This window comes from Pavona decussata, unplaced genomic scaffold (assembly GCF_977016875.1).
Source record: "Pavona decussata unplaced genomic scaffold, jaPavDecu1.1 SCAFFOLD_54, whole genome shotgun sequence".
In the NCBI taxonomy this organism is placed as follows: domain Eukaryota; kingdom Metazoa; phylum Cnidaria; class Anthozoa; order Scleractinia; family Agariciidae; genus Pavona; species Pavona decussata.
The window spans coordinates 617,598-636,641 of NW_028145476.1; the positions used below are offsets into that span (position 1 = coordinate 617,598).

General features: G+C 39.7%; 4 protein-coding genes and 1 pseudogene across 5 annotated transcripts in view; 4 read left to right on the forward strand and 1 right to left on the reverse strand.

The window, feature by feature from the left end:
- Nucleotides 1-19,044, forward strand: part of LOC146480232 (peroxisomal N(1)-acetyl-spermine/spermidine oxidase-like) — a 70,478-nt gene that overhangs the window by 27,468 nt on the left and 23,966 nt on the right. Inside the window, exon 1 of one of the 2 annotated variants that reach the window (XM_085109942.1) lies at nt 6,576-6,708. The exons of the other annotated variant lie outside the window; for it this stretch is intronic. The gene's annotated coding sequence lies outside the window, so the exon portion shown is untranslated. Of the gene's footprint in view, nt 1-6,575; nt 6,709-19,044 lie in introns of those variants that run through there. 2 annotated transcript variants of the gene reach the window in all.
- Nucleotides 1-19,044, reverse strand: part of LOC146480234 (uncharacterized) — a 45,975-nt gene that overhangs the window by 14,501 nt on the left and 12,430 nt on the right. The gene's annotated exons all lie outside the window — the stretch shown is intronic.
- LOC146480235 (cullin-5-like) lies at nt 701-4,800 on the forward strand. Its single transcript, XM_085109954.1, has 6 exons — nt 701-801; nt 1,236-1,351; nt 1,434-1,479; nt 1,892-2,010; nt 3,021-3,144; nt 3,860-4,800. Exons 1-6 carry the CDS (start codon nt 787-789, stop codon nt 4,052-4,054), a joined length of 615 nt encoding a protein of 204 aa, XP_084966080.1. The 5' UTR covers nt 701-786; the 3' UTR covers nt 4,055-4,800.
- LOC146480236 (peroxisomal N(1)-acetyl-spermine/spermidine oxidase-like) lies at nt 6,576-12,040 on the forward strand. The gene is made up of 2 exons (XM_085109944.1): nt 6,576-6,708; nt 8,705-12,040. Exon 2 carries the CDS (start codon nt 8,720-8,722, stop codon nt 10,265-10,267), a length of 1,548 nt encoding a protein of 515 aa, XP_084966070.1. The 5' UTR covers nt 6,576-6,708; nt 8,705-8,719; the 3' UTR covers nt 10,268-12,040.
- Nucleotides 12,340-15,510, forward strand: LOC146480237 (uncharacterized; annotated as a pseudogene).

The window sequence follows — 19,044 nt, forward strand, 5'->3', positions numbered from 1 at the left end:
AATGAAGATTTCTACACAGTTGTACTGAAAGTGACGTTTTATTTTCAAAGTTTCCTTTAGAAATGTTCAAAACACCGGAAGTTTTAAAGAGCGAGCAGACCTTCCGGCCGGCGCTTGCGTAGGGGATAAATTTAAATGTCTTGGCTGACGATAGTTCGATTGTTCGTTTGTTTTTTTTTTTTCATTAGGGTTATGCGCTCTTCGTAATTAGTTATAAGGGAAGAAGATTTGTCATGTACATAAATTATTTGTGGCGGCTGAATAAGAAACACAGTGCTGAATTTTGCGACTTTACTCTAGTTATTCTCCCAATATCTCAAACGTTTGATGAAATAAAAACTACACCTTCTGCTATCTCCAACCAAATAGGGAAATAAGTGACTACCTATGGATTTTCGTTCAACATCGTGAGAAGGTTAGGAAATCGTCGGGAGTCTAAAGAAAGAAATTGCAACGTGTTAAAATAGTGAAAATTTGAAAGACTGAACAACGGAAATTGGGTTGGTTGGGTTGAGTGGCTAAAATAAAACTGAATCGTTTTTTAGGGTTGGATGGTAGGGAGAGGGGGATGTGCAAGTCTTTAGCACGATCGATCTCAAAAGACTTGCCATACAATCACTTGTTTTATTTAGTAACCCCTTGAAACACAGGTTGTGGCCAGATAGCGTTGACAGAGCTTGAAATGCAAGTATTTGTTTTTTTCTTGAGCTTGAGGACTATATCCCTGAAGTGGAGGAATTTTACAGGAAAAACCACAGCGGCCGCAGGTTGCAGTGGCATCACCTCATGTCCAATGGAGTGGTGGGTTGTTTCTTTAATCTCGCTTTATTTCCAGACTAGGTGCTTCCTTGCTGAACCACAAACTCGGGCCCGTTAATATCGCGAAGTAAATCGGTTCTCCTGAAAATACCATTTTGGTCCCAAAAGGGAACGCTGATTACAGCGGCGTCAGCCCCTTTAAGTCTACGAGCGTGACATTTCCTGGGACTTCCAGTCAACGTGCCCCTGATGTGCTGTTTCAATTGTCGTTTGTCCAAGAGAGAGATACTTATCACATAGTCTCATGGCGGTTTACAATTCTTTTGTGGGGTGAGATCGGACTTCAGCTTAATAGATGCAGTCACTCAGTCTTACAACAGGGCTGGGCCCGGCAACCCGACAAAACTGTCTTAAGGACGGGCCTTTTAGAGATGTATTTATTTCATTTTAATCCTCATCTCTTTTTTCTTGTTAAGATTACCTTCGCCAACAAGATTGGAAAATTTGACCTCGAAGTAACAACTTTTCAAATGGCTGTGTTATTCGCCTGGAATGAGCGACTGCACGAGAAGATTGCCTTCGAAAATTTGAGGTCGGTGCAGGGCATCTTCTTTTCTTTATTTTGTTAAGCAAGAGAAAGCTCACTGCCTTCTTTCTCGTGTTTCTTGTTGTAGGCTTGCCTCTGAACTCCCTGATTCGGAACTTCGAAGAACACTGTGGGTATATGAACTTATCAACCTTCAACGATAATCATTTTCAACACAGTTACTTTCTCTTGACCAGTCCAGCTCTGGTGGAATAATTTTATTTTCCTGGCCTCAATAATCGATAACAATCGATGACAGTTGATATTAGTAGATACCCGCCCGGTTATTTTGATCGATAACTTGATTGACAACGAGTTAAGGATAATATCTTTTGGTTATCGATTTGTCATTGATTGGCCGATATTAGTAGATGTCAATTAAGCTAAGATCGAATTTCTTAAGCTGGACCAATTTTCACTGAACAATATAGGCTGGGGTTTTTTCCCTCTTCAAGAGGGAAAAAACTCCAGCCTATAGTCTTGATTTTACGCATTTTTAGAAGAAGGTTATCCTTTTGCGCCTCAAGAACTATTTGTCTTTTCCAGTCACTAATTGCCTTCGCCAAGCTCAAACGACAGATTCTTTTCTGTCAACCCGAAGCCAAGTCTCCAAAGGATTTCAGCGACAGCTCTTTGTTCTGGGTCAATCGAGAATTCGCCGTTATGTAAGTTGGGGAAAAGTTAATGCTTAACAATAAGTCGTAGTAGTGTCACGCTAGTTTTCTTGTTCAACAGTGTTAGGTCACGCTTTATTCTTGAACGGTGTTTTGCCACGTCTTTCTGCTCCTTAGGGATGTGGCCAAAACTGCTATACTCGAACAGGATTCACCAAACCACAAAATAAATGGCGGTCTCCGCCTGCACCCCTCTTCCTCACCTCAAAAGATGGCAGCTTTATTGCATAGCCACCCCTGTATCTAGACTGCAAGCAGTCCCTTTCTGGTCAGTCGAGCGCAGCGAGACTGGTGCGAGGAGAAATAAACGAGAAGAGACTGTTTTTTCGCGCTCGGCTATTCCGCGCGACCTCGACTATCCAGAAAGGGACTGCTTGCAGTCTACCCTGTATCAAGCAGTAAGAAAACGGCAATGGAATTCAAACCTCACTCTCCTTGTTTATGTAGCAATGCTAACTCTTGCTAGCTGAATATTTTTGAGTCAACTCAAATTTTAAAGCCAATGAAATTTTGTAAGTAAAGGTTTAGATATACATTGGCAAGTGAAAAGAAACGATAAAAACGAGCAATGTTTCGGAGTCGTCATGACATTGACTTTATTTCTATTACTTCAAACTTGATAATGGCGTCATGACGACTCCGAAACGTTGTTCTTTTTTTATCGTTTTTTTATCGCCAATGAAATTTTGCCGGTTTTTATGTTCGTGAGAAAGATGGTGTCTTCAATAGACCCGTACCCCAGACAAGGTGAGTCCTCTTCTAACAAACTTGTTACGACCAGTTCCCTTAGGTCATGCTTTCTCCTTCAAAGTGACTGGGTCGTGGTTTCTCCTTTCAAGGTGTGAAAAACCTGTGGTCACGCTTTTCTTTTTAAAGTCACACCATCCCCAACCCAGTATCCCAGACTCACAAGCGCGCTAGGTCATGGAACTCCGTCGAACTTTGCACACATGTATTTTCACAGCATTGTCTGTTGAACTGTATGTTGTCTGTTTATTTAGCAAAAACAGCAAAGTGCAGAAACGCGGCAAAGTGAACCTCATCGGTCGATTGCAGCTTTCAACAGAAAAAGCAAAACAAGAAGAGAATGATGGTATCGTGGCGCTCAGGATTCTAAGAATACAGGTACTGAATGTGAAATATATGAAATATCATATCAGGTACTTCACTGTTAATTGTATTTGTTACATTTTCCTCATGATTGTTGTGTTTTCCCCGTTCAACCATACAAATGTTTATAGAAGTGCGGATATTGAAGGTTATTTTCCACGTACCGATTTCTTGGCCCTATTACTAGGTCCAGTCGCATGGGCCAATTTACACGTCACTATTTGGCGACCGATTTCTTTTTCCGTTTGTGTTGGCCTGATTTAAGATATCTGTTACAAATAGGACCGATATTCGTCGATTCCATTCACTCATTTCCTTTGTCAAATTGGGCCAAATCGGCCTGATTAATCGGTACGTTTAAATACCGGTAAACCAATCTCGATATATTAAAATTCGTACCTGGCAACGAGGTTTAGGGGAATAAAACAAAAGAAACTACATTGAGGTTCAGAGGTGAATAATTAAATTCTGTTGTTTTACTCCCCTAAGCCTCGTAGCCAAGCTAGAATTTTAATATTATCGAAATTGGCCTATTTCCCCTTCCTTGCATTTTTCTTCGCCCAATCAAACCAATCAGGTATTGTTTGGATCTGTAACTTTTCAGTGGTGATATATTCCCCATGTTTACTGCTGTTTTGTAATGTAATGTCATCTTCAGAGTTTTGTTCTGTTCTTGTCTGTTGATTTTTATCGCCTCTCCCTTACTCCATGTTGGTCTATCTTGTTTCAGGAAGCGATTGTCAAGATCATGAAGATGAGAAAGAGAATCACGAACGCCGCCCTTCAAACAGAACTGGTTGAAATTCTTAAAAACATGTTCATTCCTCAGAAGAAGATGATCAAAGAGCAAATCGAGTGGCTTATAGACCACAAGTATCTCAGACGGGATGAGGAGGACATTAACACTTTCTTATACGTGGTATAACGAACGACGGAAGACAAGTCTTAACCCTTTCACATCCAAATAGTATCTTAGCTGGAGATTAAAATTTCAAATTTCTCGGACATGTGGAATAACTTTTCGACAGCTTCTTGGCCAGTGTAGTTGGTGGACACACTGTGCAACATTGCTTTCATCATTGCGCCAATGTAGCGCCAATGTTGCCTGCAACATTGTCTGGAATCGCCACACGGGGTTGCGTGCATATTTCATACAACGTTACTCGCAACGTGTGTGCCGGTCTTTATTGGCGCGAAGCAGGAGCCATAATCCCCGGTTGTGGCTCCTGGCGGGAAGGCAAAGTTTTGGCGTGCGCTACCACACGACGCTGCTGCTGATACTTTGCCTTCGCGCTAACAGTTTCTCAAACTACGCACACAATTTAGAATCACAATAATTTTCACGATAATTAAGTTTAAAAAGAAAGTCAACATTTCCAAGTCTGGATATGAAATAACTGCTCTCCTCAAACGAGACATGCCAACTCACGTTTGTCCTTTTACACAGAGCTTCTGCAGTTAAAGGCAACGGAGGCTCTGTTCGAAAAGAATATCTTTCCACTCCTTTGCCAGTTTATGCATTTTGCATCTGTGTCCTAAGAAGTGCTCTGTTACGAAGACACTGCGAGATACTGTAATTTTAGTGGAATTTACTAAAATAAAGTTCCATTTGTAACAGTTTTGTACGGAGCATTCTTGGTTGAGATTATAATTGACTTCTTTCGATTCTCATCTCATTGTAACGTGCTTTACCTTGTTTGTGCTTTGCTCAGTCTCGTCCCTAGAGCCTACTACTGGCCATCGTCCCTGTTTTATCGTCGATTTTATGGCGACTTGAGCATATGCGATGTGAGCTAGAATGTGTAACTTCTTAGGGGATTCCCAGAGGCATCTCTTACGCTATCAAACTGCAGAGAAATTGCGGTGAAGTACATACGCGCACGGCTCTTGAAATCGCGATCGCCATAAAAGTCAACATCAAAATCGCAACAAAACTCTCCAATTTGTACGTCTCTCCATACCTGCATGCATTGGGATCAAATTTACACAAACTCATTACTCGGGTTTCCTATGGGTGGTGCCTACTAATACAGGGATATTTTTGCGCGGTTTGAAACTATGCGGAGAAGGCAGCATTTCAAGTAGCAAGTGCTCTTGATATCCAAAAAGAAAATTGGGGGTAAAATTGTAATTTAATGTTACTTTTGTGATGTATTGTAATTTTTTTTTGTAGCAAACTTTTGAAATATTGGCATCATTAAATAAAAAAAAAATCTGAAATCTGGGGTAACCATGCATTTTTCAGTGACGATAAAGCTTCAATTATGGAAAAAATGCCGTACATTACCTTGTATTTTAGCACTTTTTAAGATTATTGTTGCTTAATTATCTCGTAAAAAAAAAAAAACGAACTGGTTACTCCCATTTTTTTTTTTGTATTCCACTAGCCCTTGCTAAGATCTGCTTTTCCTGCATAGTCATAAACTGCGCAGGAATACCTCTGTATTAGTAGGCACCGTCCTTAAGGAATTTGCGTCTTAGTCGCGTCCAAGACGCAGATAGCAGTATTGTATTCATAAGATCTCTTCGCGTCTTTCTCAACGATACGTTTTTGCTAACACGTGTTTTTCTCATAAGTTTTCAGGTGACGTGCGCTTTACTTTGGTTTGCCAAAATCAAATCGATGGGGCTGCCAGACGTTTCGTTAAGTTTCCTCATTTTCTTCAAAAATATCTTGTTATCGAGCTACCCAGCGCGTCCCTTCTCCTCGCGGGAACCGACTTCGCGCGCGATCGCTTGTTCTACTCGCTCAACCAATCCTTTATGCTACCTAGGCTCATGTAGTGACGTGTGTTTAAGCCTTAGTTGCAACACGCACATTCCTGTCACCGTGTTAAACTATTTTCCATACCATTCTTATACTATAATCCGGTCAGGAGGAACTTTTTCACTTTTCTCCACATGCTTCAACCGTAGGCTTTTCCTCATTTTTTTTCTCAGCAGTCTGCTGCTGAGCAGCCATCAGTTCCTCTTTCTTACCCTTTGTCAGTTGAGGGTTGCTCTCCACTGAGCCAAAATTTCCGGTTGTAAGTTTTAGAAACTTTCCGAGTCACAGTGGAAAGGCTTTTCCTCATCCTTTCAAAACCTTACAGTTTCCGAAATTTCCATTCGAAAACTTTGGCCAAATGGGTGCGTCACGTGACTTTCAGGATGTGTCACGGAATCCGTCACGTGAAACCGTTGACCGTCCGAGGTTTACTCACAGCCGGATTGTGCTGGCCTGTTCACAGTCCCCTACTTTTCCGTGGGATTTTCTAAAATTCGAACTCCCGCCATCTTGGTCTGAAAAGGCGAGCGCAACCTGGGGAGAGTGTCCCCATACAACGTTGCCTGACTGGGGACCCCTCGGATTAACCCCTCAGATCCCCCGCTTGGTAGTCTAGGCACTCTCCCCAGATTGCCCTCGCCTTTACAAACCAAGATGGCGGGAGTTCGCTTGAAGAAGCGAAGATCCGCACGGAAAACTGGGGGACTGTGAACAGTCTAGGATTTTGCAGGATTGTACAGTACTCAGAGTTCACACCATACAGTCCAGCCGTTTAAGCAAGGGATGAATCATCTGTCTTACTATTTTTGCTAGTAAGATCTCGATTTTCCCACTGAATTTCCTCGCTCAAGTTTATATAAAGTAGATTGCATAAGATGGCGATCATGGCGGGCCTGATCGCTAGTGCAAAGGTGGATGAATGAACAAACTTTGCCAAACGCCTTCTATTCGAAAAGCTGTGTTAGCTTTGCGTTTTGACACAACAAGGAATAGTGAATAGGGCCAGAACATGGCAAAGTGATACTGATAATTATATTCCTGTAGCCATTAATTTTTGAAACTTGATATATATTTATGAGACTTAAATAATAACTCTATACTCGCTAACACGCCAAAACTACAGTAAGTATGAGGTTTTGGCCGACAATTCACCTCTGAAACTCTGCTTGAATTTGCTGGATGTAGCTTTTAAGTTAAGTCCCTCACGTCCCAAATCTTTTCATACGTGTATTGTTTGGGAGTGGTGGAAGGGGAAGGAGAGGGCTAACAAGCCAAAACTACAGTGAGTATGAGATTTTGGCCAACTATTCACCTCTGAATTCTGCTTGATTTTGCTGGATATGGCTTTTAAATGATCCCTTTATGCCCTCAGTTCTTTCCATACGTGTATGCAGATCGAGCCTTCCACTCTTGAAAAATGTTTGGGAGTGGTGGGAGGGTAGTATGAGTATGAGATTTTGGCCGACTATTCACCTCTGAAACTCTGCTTGAATTTGTTGGATATGGCTTTTAAATAGTCTCTTTCACCCAAATAACTATGGACTAACTTTAGACTAACTTTTAAATGGCTAGTTATTAGAGTGTTGTGTGGTTTAAAGTTGGTGATGTCTGTACCTGCAATATCCACTGTAATGCGAACCCATCTTGAAATTGTGTCCCTGGAAACTTGAGCCCATCTTGAAATTGTGTCCCTGGAAACTTGTCCATGAGGGTGAAACCATAGTCTAGTAATGTGGTCATTGGAATTATGGAACTGGCCAAAAATCAAATGTTGTTGCTAGTGCAGATCTCTTTGTAGTAAACCTAACTGGGTACTACAATACCACTGAGTAAATCATTTTTTTTTTTTGAACCACACACTGTCAAATTCCTAAGCCAGCATTTGAAATAAGTTTCAATGTAACTGCTTTATATTATTTATTGTATTGAAAAGGCAATCGAAAGACTTCAAAATTAGGGGTTGCGGTTCAGAGTTTCATCTACTGGAAAGCACTGTAATTATCTTTTCAGTTGTAAACATCTAGGACAGAAAAAAAGGGACATAGTTTGTTTCTGTTAACGACTGAGAATAAAGTTACGGAAGCAAAGTCACTTATTTTTAGTGTCACTTTTAATACCAAAAAAATTTTATTTTATCAATGAAAACTTATAATATTGATCCACTTTTGTTGACAATTAATCCAACAGTGTTCAGGACTACCTAGTATTAATTATCTCTGGCTGCACATGGCCAGGATGAAAATGGACTGCAGAGTAAAAAATTGACCAATTCTTTCAAGATCTTCCCTTGTATTGGGTTCAACATTGCTGAAACTTATCAAGGCTTGTTCTTCCCTCAAGAGTTAATCACTTGATATTTGTTTCTTAGAGTACACAGAGAAATATTATTTTCCAGTTAGAGCAATTATATGTATAATTGTGGGTACATGTACTTAATGTCAAAACCTTGTACTGCTTTGACCAAAACATAGTATGATACCTGTGACAATACCCCCTTTAACATCGCAGTAGCAGTTGAAAAATTGCACAAGTGATTGGCCACAAATGTAAAGTTCAGCATAATGTGGTATAAAGATGTCGTACAATTTTGCTGTACCCATTTGCTAAAAAGCCTTAACTAGGGAAAACAATTGACACAGGGACATGAGCTCAAGGATTAAGCTGGTTAAAGGCCCTGTCACCAACTGTTTCATGCATCTCTTTTGGATATTTTATTAAGATTCTATTGTGGTTCTAACAACAGTAAAAATATATTTAAAAATACATGTAACCACTTACTGACGATGTTTCTTCTCCATTGTTTTTTAGTTAGTACATATAGTAATGTCACTGAAGCCCAAAGTTGTGGTTATTGGTGCAGGGATAGCAGGACTGTCGGCTGCAAGTAAGCTGTACCAGTCTGGGAAAGCTGAGGTATGCGTCTTAGAGGCAAGTCATCGAGTTGGTGGTAGAATTCACACTGGCAAAATTGGAGACAATCAGGTGGAGTTTGGTGCTGCATGGATACACGGCACACTTGCAAATCCTATTTTTGACCTGGCATGTGACTTGAAACTACTAAGCAAGGCAGATATTAACAAGGAATGGGTTAATGAAAACAGCAGAGCAAAACCAAATATTGGCAATCAGCTGCGATGGAATATTGATGATCAGCTTATAACAGAGGTTTGGAAAGTCTTTTATAACCTTATCTCAGAGACTGAAGATCTGTCAAAGATGGAAAGTTTTGCTAAAGTTGTGAAGGGTGGTTCTAGTATGACAGTTGGTGATTATTTGAGCCAAGGTTTTCAATCTTATCTTGAATCATGCAACTGTACCTCAGATACCCCAGAAATTAAACAACTAAAACAAAACTTGTTTTCATTTTTCCAAGAAAGAGAATGCAATTCCACTGGCACTAATTCCTTAAGTGATTTAAACCTTGAAGAATTTGGCGAGTATATTTACTTAGATGGCTCCGATTTTTGCCCTATTCCTAGTGGTTATAACAACATTGTGGAAGCATTGCAAGCAAAACTTATCACCAGCTGTGTTCATGTTAACCACGAGGTGACACAAATAAAGTGGACAGCTTGTGATGAATCAGAGACTCCAAACGGCCATCATTCAGTGAACGTTGTCTGTAGTAATGGAAAATCATTCGAAGCAGATCATGTCATACTGACAGTCTCTCTTGGCGTCCTCAAAGAAAAGTATTTGTCCTTGTTTTGTCCCCCATTGCCAATTGACAAAATCAATGCTATCTGTCATCTTGGTTTTGGCTACGTAGGCAAGATTTTTCTTGAATTTGAGGAACGCTTTTGGGCTTCGGAGGAGTATAACATTCATGTAGTTTGGGAAGACGGTGGCAAAAATGAAGTACATGTAGATGATGTTGAACATGAATTAAACCATATAGAGTGTGATGTGGATGCAGAAACATTAAATTGTCCTTGGGTCCGCCGACTTTATTCATTTTACACTGCTCGTCCTGGGTCGAATGTTCTAATGGCTTGGTTTCAAGGCAATGAATCATCTCACATTGAAAGCACTTCCCCTGAAAAAGTGGGACAGCTCTGTCTTGCAGTAATCAAGAAGTGCACTGCTCTGAATTCCTTGCCTCGCCTTGTGAATGTTCATATAACACAGTGGGTAACAAGCCCATGGACAAGGGGGTCATATTCATTTTTGTCTAGAGAGGCTAGGGGAAGTGACTTTGACTGCCTTGCCTCACCCCTCCCCTATGGATCTGATGGTGAGAAGGGTATCCCTGCTCTTCAGTTAATGTTTGCAGGCGAGGCAACACACCGTCAGTTTTATGGGACTGTTCATGGAGCTTATTTGACAGGCGTTAGAGAAGCAGAGAGGCTTTTAAAACACCTAAACAACTAAGAAAAAATGTTGAGCATTTGAGTTTTCATCCTCTGTAGTTGTTCTTTATATAATATCACTGTTGTGTTCTACTTTATTTTGCTTGTCATATCATTTGTGAGCTCTGCTGCTCTGAACCAACTAGAGAATTATAATGTGAAAATGTAACTGCATTGCTATAGCATTCTTGCAGGGCATTGTGTAGTCTGTCTTTAAGTATTATTTGCAAGTTTTAATTTTGCTTTTACAAGAAAAGAAGGGCAAGAGGAGCATCATTTCTCATTGAGGATAACTGATGAACAAATTGCGTCAGAAATGAATGAATGGATGAATGAATGAATGAATGAATGAATGAATCAATCAATCAATCAATCAATCAATCAATCAATCAATCAATCAATCAATCAATCAATCAATCAATCAATCAATCAATCAATCAATCAATCAATCAATCAATCAATCAATCACCGAACAAATGAATGAATGAATTCGGTAATTGAATGAATGAAGAATGGATGTAGAATGAGCGCCTAAATGGATAAATGAATGAATGAATGAATAAGTGAATGAATGAAGAATGAATTTAGAATGAGTGGATGAGTGACTGAACTAACAAAGGAATGAATGAAGAATGAATTTACAATTAATGAATAAATGAATAAAGGAAAGAACTAATGAATGAGGAATGAGGAAGCCTTATTCTATAAGCAGTGTGGTTTCTTTCAAGACTTCCTCGCCACCTTCTCGGTAATATATATTTTTTGTACTCTTATTTTGCTTTTTTTGTAACGTTTGTGGTGAAATAAACAAACAAACAAATGAGTGAATGAGTGGATGACTGAAGAATGAATTAGCGAATGAGTAAATGAAGAATAAGCTAAGATTATGAATAAAGGATGAATGAATGGGGTGTGAATTTGGAATAAATTAATGAATAATTTAGTGAATAACAGGAAGTAATTTTTGTCCCAAATTACTTTTTATTTTGCCGCATTTATAATGAATCGAGTTTACTCAAATTTGAGAGGTGCACAAAAGCAACACAATGAAATGTTCGTCCAGTTTTGACAAGGCAGTGAAAAGGGAGTTGCCGTGTGTATATGCTGAGGTTAAAATTTGTTTTTGGGTCGAAAATTTGAAACCAGTTAACTGTTTCCTTATATTTAACTCAGTCTCAGATTCTGTCATTCATTAACATGATCTGGACCAAAGGAAATACAGTGGAATTCCGATTTTTCCAACCTTCTATAGGGAAACTGAATTTGGTTCGAAAAATCGGGGGTAAAAATCTTACCGAAGGAAATCCAAGAGAAACAACTTTTGGTTCAATTACTCGGGAGTTTTGAAAAATCGAGGGCTCGAATAATAGAAATTCCACTATAAAATCAAACTGGTTTGGAAAATGTCTTCTTTCCTGTTTAACCCTATTTAAAAGCTCTAACAGTGATCAGCATCAGATTTCTCCTTGTAATATCAATGCTTATTCAACCTCTGAGGTCATGAGAGTTAAGGATATGATCACTCACGGTGAATTTTCTTGATATTTTAATAACTTCTTCCTAGTACTTTTATAAGAAAAATATGTGGCAAGATAGGAGAATTAGTTCTTTGATATTAGGAATTGAAGGGTTAAGGAAATGATAAGCAAAGGAATAACAAACCTCGCTGTGGGACCCTGTGAAAAACGTCGAAATCACAGCTGGAAGTTTTAAGGATGAATTATTTAATAATTCAGTCAACAGGTGTGTAAATAGAAACGGTGTTTATTTTCTTGATATTTAAATTTGGTCAGCATTTTTTCTATCTTGAGTTAAAGAAAGAAAAATGTATGACTTTCTAACGTTTATTATTCTTTCTAACACGGACTGAAAACTGTTTTATTGGCTAAAATTAGTAAAACGGGGTTGACATCACGCGTTATTAACTTTTAAAGTCATTAATATTTGGTAGTGGGGAAAGAGTATCCATTTACAATAAATAAATGATGTAATTCTATTAAATATTTATTCAACAGAAGAAAAAATAAACATTGCTTTTGACGAAAGCAGTTTCCCGATCAAATTTGCATTTTTTTATTCACTTTGCAAACTACAACTATACGTATTTCTGATCTCGCTGCCGTCAACTGAGCAACATCGCATGTCTTGGAAATGCAGGGCTCTCCTGAAATCGCGCTAGTGTCATACTCCGCTTTCAAATGTAATCCTCCAAACGAATTTAGACAGAACAAAACCGTGACCGATAACCTGCGGCTTCCAGACAGTACACAGGTCACGATAATCAGCGATAAACAAGAGCTTTCCAACACACCAAAGATTAACATCGTGAAGACAGTCAGCGAGCTGGATGCCTTCCGGAATCAGATCTTCAACCGTCCTCTTCTGCTGTTCGTAACCTGCGGCAGGCATGTACCACATGGGCAAAGGTAAATTTTGTTATTTAATAGCTTTTCGTTTTTCAATTTCTAGTAGTACACTATTCTTGATAGATGTATTTTGCAATCAGTGACAATGACATATTCGAAAAAAGAAGATCCGAGTTTCCCAACAGGAGTGGAACCTGAGACCTTCCGATTACTAGTTCGGATGCTCTACCACTGAGCTACAGGAGACTTGTGGGAGCTAAGGCCATTAAACTAGGTTCATGTGACAAACATCCTGCATACTGCTAGGATTGGAATGGCGATGAGTGGTATTTGTGAAAGAAATGTGAATAAATGATAGATGTATTTTTCAGTCGGAAAAATTGGCATACTATCCTTATACCAGATTATTTTATAATAACTTATAACAATATTGTTATACTGTTTTACTGTGGAAAGTTTATTGGATTTTTTTTTCACGATGGCTTTATCCTGACGTTTCCGATTCTAAACATCTTAGAACTTACATGTAAAACCTTCCCCAGATTGTTGAAGTCAGCACCGGTCGGAAACTCATTTCATCCCTTCATTTCTATTTACCAGACTGAACAACAGGGGTGAATATCTGAGCATGCGTGACCCTGAATGGTGGATCCAGTGGGATAACTCCCCCTGGCGGAACCCTTATGCCCGGTGGGGAACTGAACATTGCACGTCGCTGTACTAGGAGCGGCACATCAGACCGGAGTTTGTCGTCAGTGTTGACAAATCACACCCTGGGGTCAGACGCACACTGGAAGAGGGACTCAACAAGGCAGAGGACATGTTTGATGAGAAAGCTAGCTTTGCTGTTGAGGTTAGTACGCGTGTTAGACAAGAAAGCTAGCTTTGCTGTTGAGGTTAGTTCGCATGCACATGAGTTGAATGAAAGTTAACGACTGCACTTCTTTTTGCTATTGCACATGCCAACTGCGCATTCCGTGATGGCCCGAAAAATGCGAGTTTCGTTTAGGGCGGTGCCTACTATCTGATTTTAGCCTGTTTCAGACGCGTTCAGATTATGGCAAAGAAGAAAATGTCGAGCGTGAGGAAAATACGTGAGAGACAAAGGAAAGAAATGAGGAATGCCTCGTATATTTTCTGCTTACGAAAAAAATTGTTTCTTCGCGGCCCGCTCGGCGGAACATCGGTGACCAGTTGAATAATAGTTAAGGAAAAAAAGGACGGGTGCTATCTTTTGCTATTGCGCATAAGAACAGCGCATCTCGGGATGGTTCGAGAACGGTGGCAACTAATACGAAGGTATTTCTGCGCGTTTTATGACTATGTGGGAAAGGTAGATCTTGCAAGTGTTATTGAAATCCAAGCCGGGTAACCACACATTTTCCAGAAATATTTTTAAATATTTCCAAATCTGTGCATAATGGAAAAAATTCATACATTGTTGTATAATTTAAAGCTTTTTAGAATTACCATTGCTTAATTGTTTTTGAAAACTGCGTGGTTACCCCTATTTTTTAAATTTCAATAACCTCTTCTAATATCTGCTTTCCCCGCATAGTCATATAGTCATAGACTGCGGAGCAGTAACTCTGTCTTGTTAGACGCTCCTTCTAGTCAAAATCACCACACCACTTTAATATATAACACCAGAACGCAATTTATCTGGCCCTGGGTTCAGATTTTATACCAGGGCCCGGTTGTTCGAAAGCCGATTAACGCTAATCCCCGATTAAAAGTTAACCGAGGTGTTCATTTCTCCCGTTAAAAATGCCTGACAAAGCTAATTTTAACTAATAGGAAAGGAAAGTCTAAAGTCAAATCTGAAGGACAAAAACTTTTCGAAAAACCTTTATTGTCTAGTAATGGAACTAAAATCAAAGTTCTCGTTAACCCAGGATTAGCTTAATCGGGCTTTGAACAACTGGGCCGACTGATCCGTACTTCAATCAGAGGTGACCTGAGGAACTACTTTGATTGTGTGACTGCTTGTCCTAGATCGAATCTAACTTTTGCGTTTTAAGACTGGGGCCCTAAGGTGCTCATGAATTTCGAGGACGTGTCCCAATTGCCGCTTGGTTAATTTGACATTAGCCCCTTTTCAAACTCACGGTCAAAAACACGATAACAAACCATCAGGCCTAACTCCAACACTCTTCGCATTTCAACAGTTTAATTTCAATCCCATGATTCTCCGCTGGTGGAAAACTCAAGGCGTCAAGCGCTACGACTCGCTGGAATGTCTTGAAATGACGGTAGTTGTTGGAGCGAACTTCGTGGTCACTAACTGTTCCGCTGTCAATCATTTCTTTGATTGTCACCCAGCGTGGTGCGCCTGTTGGCCTTGTTACCTGCTGTTTGCAGTTCCTTATAAAATCTGGCGCAACGCGATTCAAGGTGTGCGTGACATTGCTGTCACGATGGAAGGTAACGCCATATCTGCAAATCTCGGAACTTCAAGCTGCAGCTTGGCTGATCTTCACCAGTCTCCCGTGCATAGAAACCAGCCAATTTCAAGTGCGCAAGAAACAGCATCTGACGCGGTGCCCGTGGCTTATGGGATTCCTTCCCATTCGTTTTTCCCACCGCCCTCCCTGCAGGGGACACTGGGTAATCCACGTTTTAAGGCAACCTAGATGGCTTTACAATCGTACGGCTGGGTTTCTATTTTTATTGCACTGTTGCAGTATTACGATTGAATTATTGAAAACGTTAGGCTCCTTTTCAACTGTTAGCTTTACGAGCGGAAAAACAGCAACCAATCCTAACGATTAATTCATACAGGAAGCTGAATGCTCTTACTTTATATTGGAATACCAATTTTCGCCCGGGTGTTGAGATAGAGGACGAGCAGAGACATAACTCGGGGTAAACAAAGAGGGACGGCGTCTTATTGTATGTGAACTTGGGCTATTAAATGTTAATTTTGTAAATACATGTTCTCAGAGATCTTTGGTTCTTGTCATTTGTTGATAATAACGGGAATAATTTCTATCCAAGAATCAACATTGATTTTAAGTTGATTTATTGTCTCTTCTCGGCAACTGATCAGGATCTGTTTTCTAAACTTCAACTCCTAAATTAATTTCGAGAATTTACTAACCAGTAATGAACCTTAAAAGCTGCATCAAAATTTTAAACAGACCGCAACAGACGAAACTGACTACAACTGCAGTCAGATGTCGAAAGGTACTATCAAAATAATTAATCAACTGTCCGATGAAATTTATAATATCGTGTCTTATTTACACTGAAGACCACGTGCTTGTCGCGCGTTGCAGCATCACGCCGAATTTAACAAAGATCACGAAATTACCTGTCCTGTTTTTCAAATGATATAATCTGTTGGCTTTTCACTCGAATTATATCTCCGCTGAGACGGATCCCTAAAAACCACGAGTGCTGTTTGAAGCTACAGCAAAAGCTTCAAGCCGAAAAATACCGAATTAACTTCGAGTAGCAGACTAGCAGACCTTGAATCGCTTTAACTACAATTACTTTGACGCTTTTCTCCCAAACTGCTGGTTTAAGCTGGTTTAGAAGACGTTTTGGCATTCTTCCTCCATATTATTTTAAGAAATCTGTAGTTACTAGTTGCTCCACCTCCAAGAGAAGGACTGCATGCTCTGTGAAGTGGCTTTACTCCGCCACCATTTTTGATTTGTTATCAAGTAAAGTGACGTCACATACGCTTATCCCGGCGTAGTCAATAGAACGAAAACGAACCAAAAACCAATCGAACCCAATCGAACCCAATCGTTCGATTGGAGTTCGATTGGTTCAACAATCGAACATAATCGAACTGGAACTTTTTTGTGAGTTCGATTAAGTTCGATTACCGAACCCAATCGAGCTCAATCGAGCGATTGGGTTCGGTAGAAAAACAAAATGAAATACAAAATTGATTAGCACTGAACTCTTAGTAGAATTGGAAGGAATCCACTCTTTAACTGAGTGTTAACTAGAGGAGCAAGAGTGAGAGATATTTATACACATTTCAATGAAGTAAAATCTTTATTGTTTAGCTGATTCGAAATCGATTCATTCACAATATAAATTTTAGGAATACGTGACTCGCAAAACCTCGCGAAGCTGGGGCTGGTGGAAAGCCCTCTTTAGTCGTATTGTAGCATCAAATGAGGAGATTAAAAGGTGCATAGGATTTTTTTTGATGAGCATGGTCTTTTCGTAGTTCCACGGGCTAGTTTGCGGTTGAAAATCTATTTCTGACGCGACGTAATGTACAACGGGCGTGCAGCGCTGTCGTGTTCGATCAATTTATGTTGCGTAATTTCTTCAATACAATCTCTCACAAAAAAGATTTCTAAAAGAAAGGGAAAAGATTCTGGAGAGATGGTTCTGTATCCAGTGAATATTAATGAACATTGCAGTTGAAATTTGATCATGCACGCATATTTTTTTCGATGTATGCAAATTTTGCTCCAGACGACGCCAGACAGTCTGACGTCATTCATTCTTTGTTTTTCACTGTTGCTAGGCAACAGAGCGGACACCTTCAAAGATATAACACATATAAACATATATAAAAATAGATTTTTCGCTCGAATTCGCGCGGCTTAGCTCCGCTCGGGCCGGCTCGGCCCGACAAATTTATTAACCTCGCTTCGCGAGGAATAACATGAACGGCTCAGTACAACATGGAAACTGTCTTTACATCGCTTCGGATAACACCGAACGGGGATATGTTTAAAAGATTTACATGAAACGGCCACTGTAACTGCATGACCCCTATCTCGTCTTTTCTGCTTGACAACACATTTATCCCCGACACGGACGGCGAAAGACCACTCGTGGTGGCCCTTTTCCATAATAGTAAGTTTCACCTCTGTCCTGTCCGACATCTTGCCTGTTGTACTCGTGTTTGAAATACAGAAGCCAATAAATAACTTATTTGACCGCAACGCTTTGTTTCAGACCAAATGAAACTGGTTCGTGTTTTTAATTGTTGGGGTGTTCGATTATGTTCGATTGTGAGTTTGATTAAGTTCGATTACCGAACCCAATCGAACCCAATCGAGCGATTGGGTTCGATTGGGTTCGATTACCGAACGTTCGATTAACTACGCCGGGGCTTATCATGTAATGTTTTGGCCGCGCGCGGCAGCAACGCTTTTGGAGGCAAAATAGCACTGTTTTCGAAAGAGAAATGACGGCTTTTGGAAAAGTTCATGCAGGTTTTAGGTTTAGAATTGGCTTTTGTATATATAAGACCACAAAATAAAAATATAAAATTGTACTCTAGATCTTGTACTCCTTGTTAGTGAAGAGCATCCATATTAATTATTTTGTTGAAGTTTTGCACTCACGAGCATTATGTTTTCCCGGATTCTTCTGCCTTTGCCTAGCTGTCAAATATCAAATCTTTTCTCTGGTGCTTGCATCTCTGGTGAAAAACTAAAATTTAACAACGATTCAACGAACTGGGAAACGAGAATCAACAACAGTAACAATAGCAACAAATCCTTTATTTGATGATCAAGACAAAAAAATGCAGTTTATAATTAGTTCATAACATTTGCGAGCTTCTACAACTGGTTATAAAATACAAAAAAATGCATTTAAAATTGATTTTCTGAAGGAAAAAAATTCGATTAGAGGCCCCAGACTATTTCTTCAAAGAAATGTTTCAGCGGCTTTAATTTTCATAAAGAGAGTTAATTAGTTATTGGAGGAAATTTTGAGTACAACATGGACTTAGCAACAAAGACAGTTAAAACACTAACCTACCAGCTTATAATTAAAAGAGCCAAGCCTAACTCGACTAACATCCAGGAGTGCATATTCTGAGAGAGGAGACTTGCATGGAAGGGGGTGGGGGTGGTGCAATCACATGTATTGGACGTGCTGATATTCGTAAATTCTATGGTTTACAATTGTGATAGATTGTGGTTCACCCTGTGATACTGATCATTTTCAGCATTTGTGCTCTTTTGTGTATGCACATAAAAACTACTGTTCAGAAAATCCATTAAAACCCCAGACGAAACGTTATTTAGGGGTTCTCAGTTGGTGTGATTAGATAGATTATGAAAATAGTGCAAAACAATTCTGGCTTTTCATTCTAACACCAAACTTCTCAATTTTACTGAGAAACTGAAAACAGCGAGCGGCAAATGAAGGCTTAACATGGTCACGTGGTAATTTCTGCCGTCTGTCGTAGACATATTTTTAAGTCTCTCAATTAACTTGGTCCAAGTGAATCGTTAAGCGAGAATTGTTGGAATAGAACGGTTATTTCTACGATAAACTAGATTGAACCCACGGTAATCGCTGATATCGCTTATCGCAACAAAGGCCCGGTGAAATACCTTCCAGCTCAGCAATTCTGCCTCCAGAATTTTCCGATTGTTGTACATACAAATCCATTACCAAACTGAAGTCAACTAGCAAACAGACTTAGGCTACAGTATGTCTA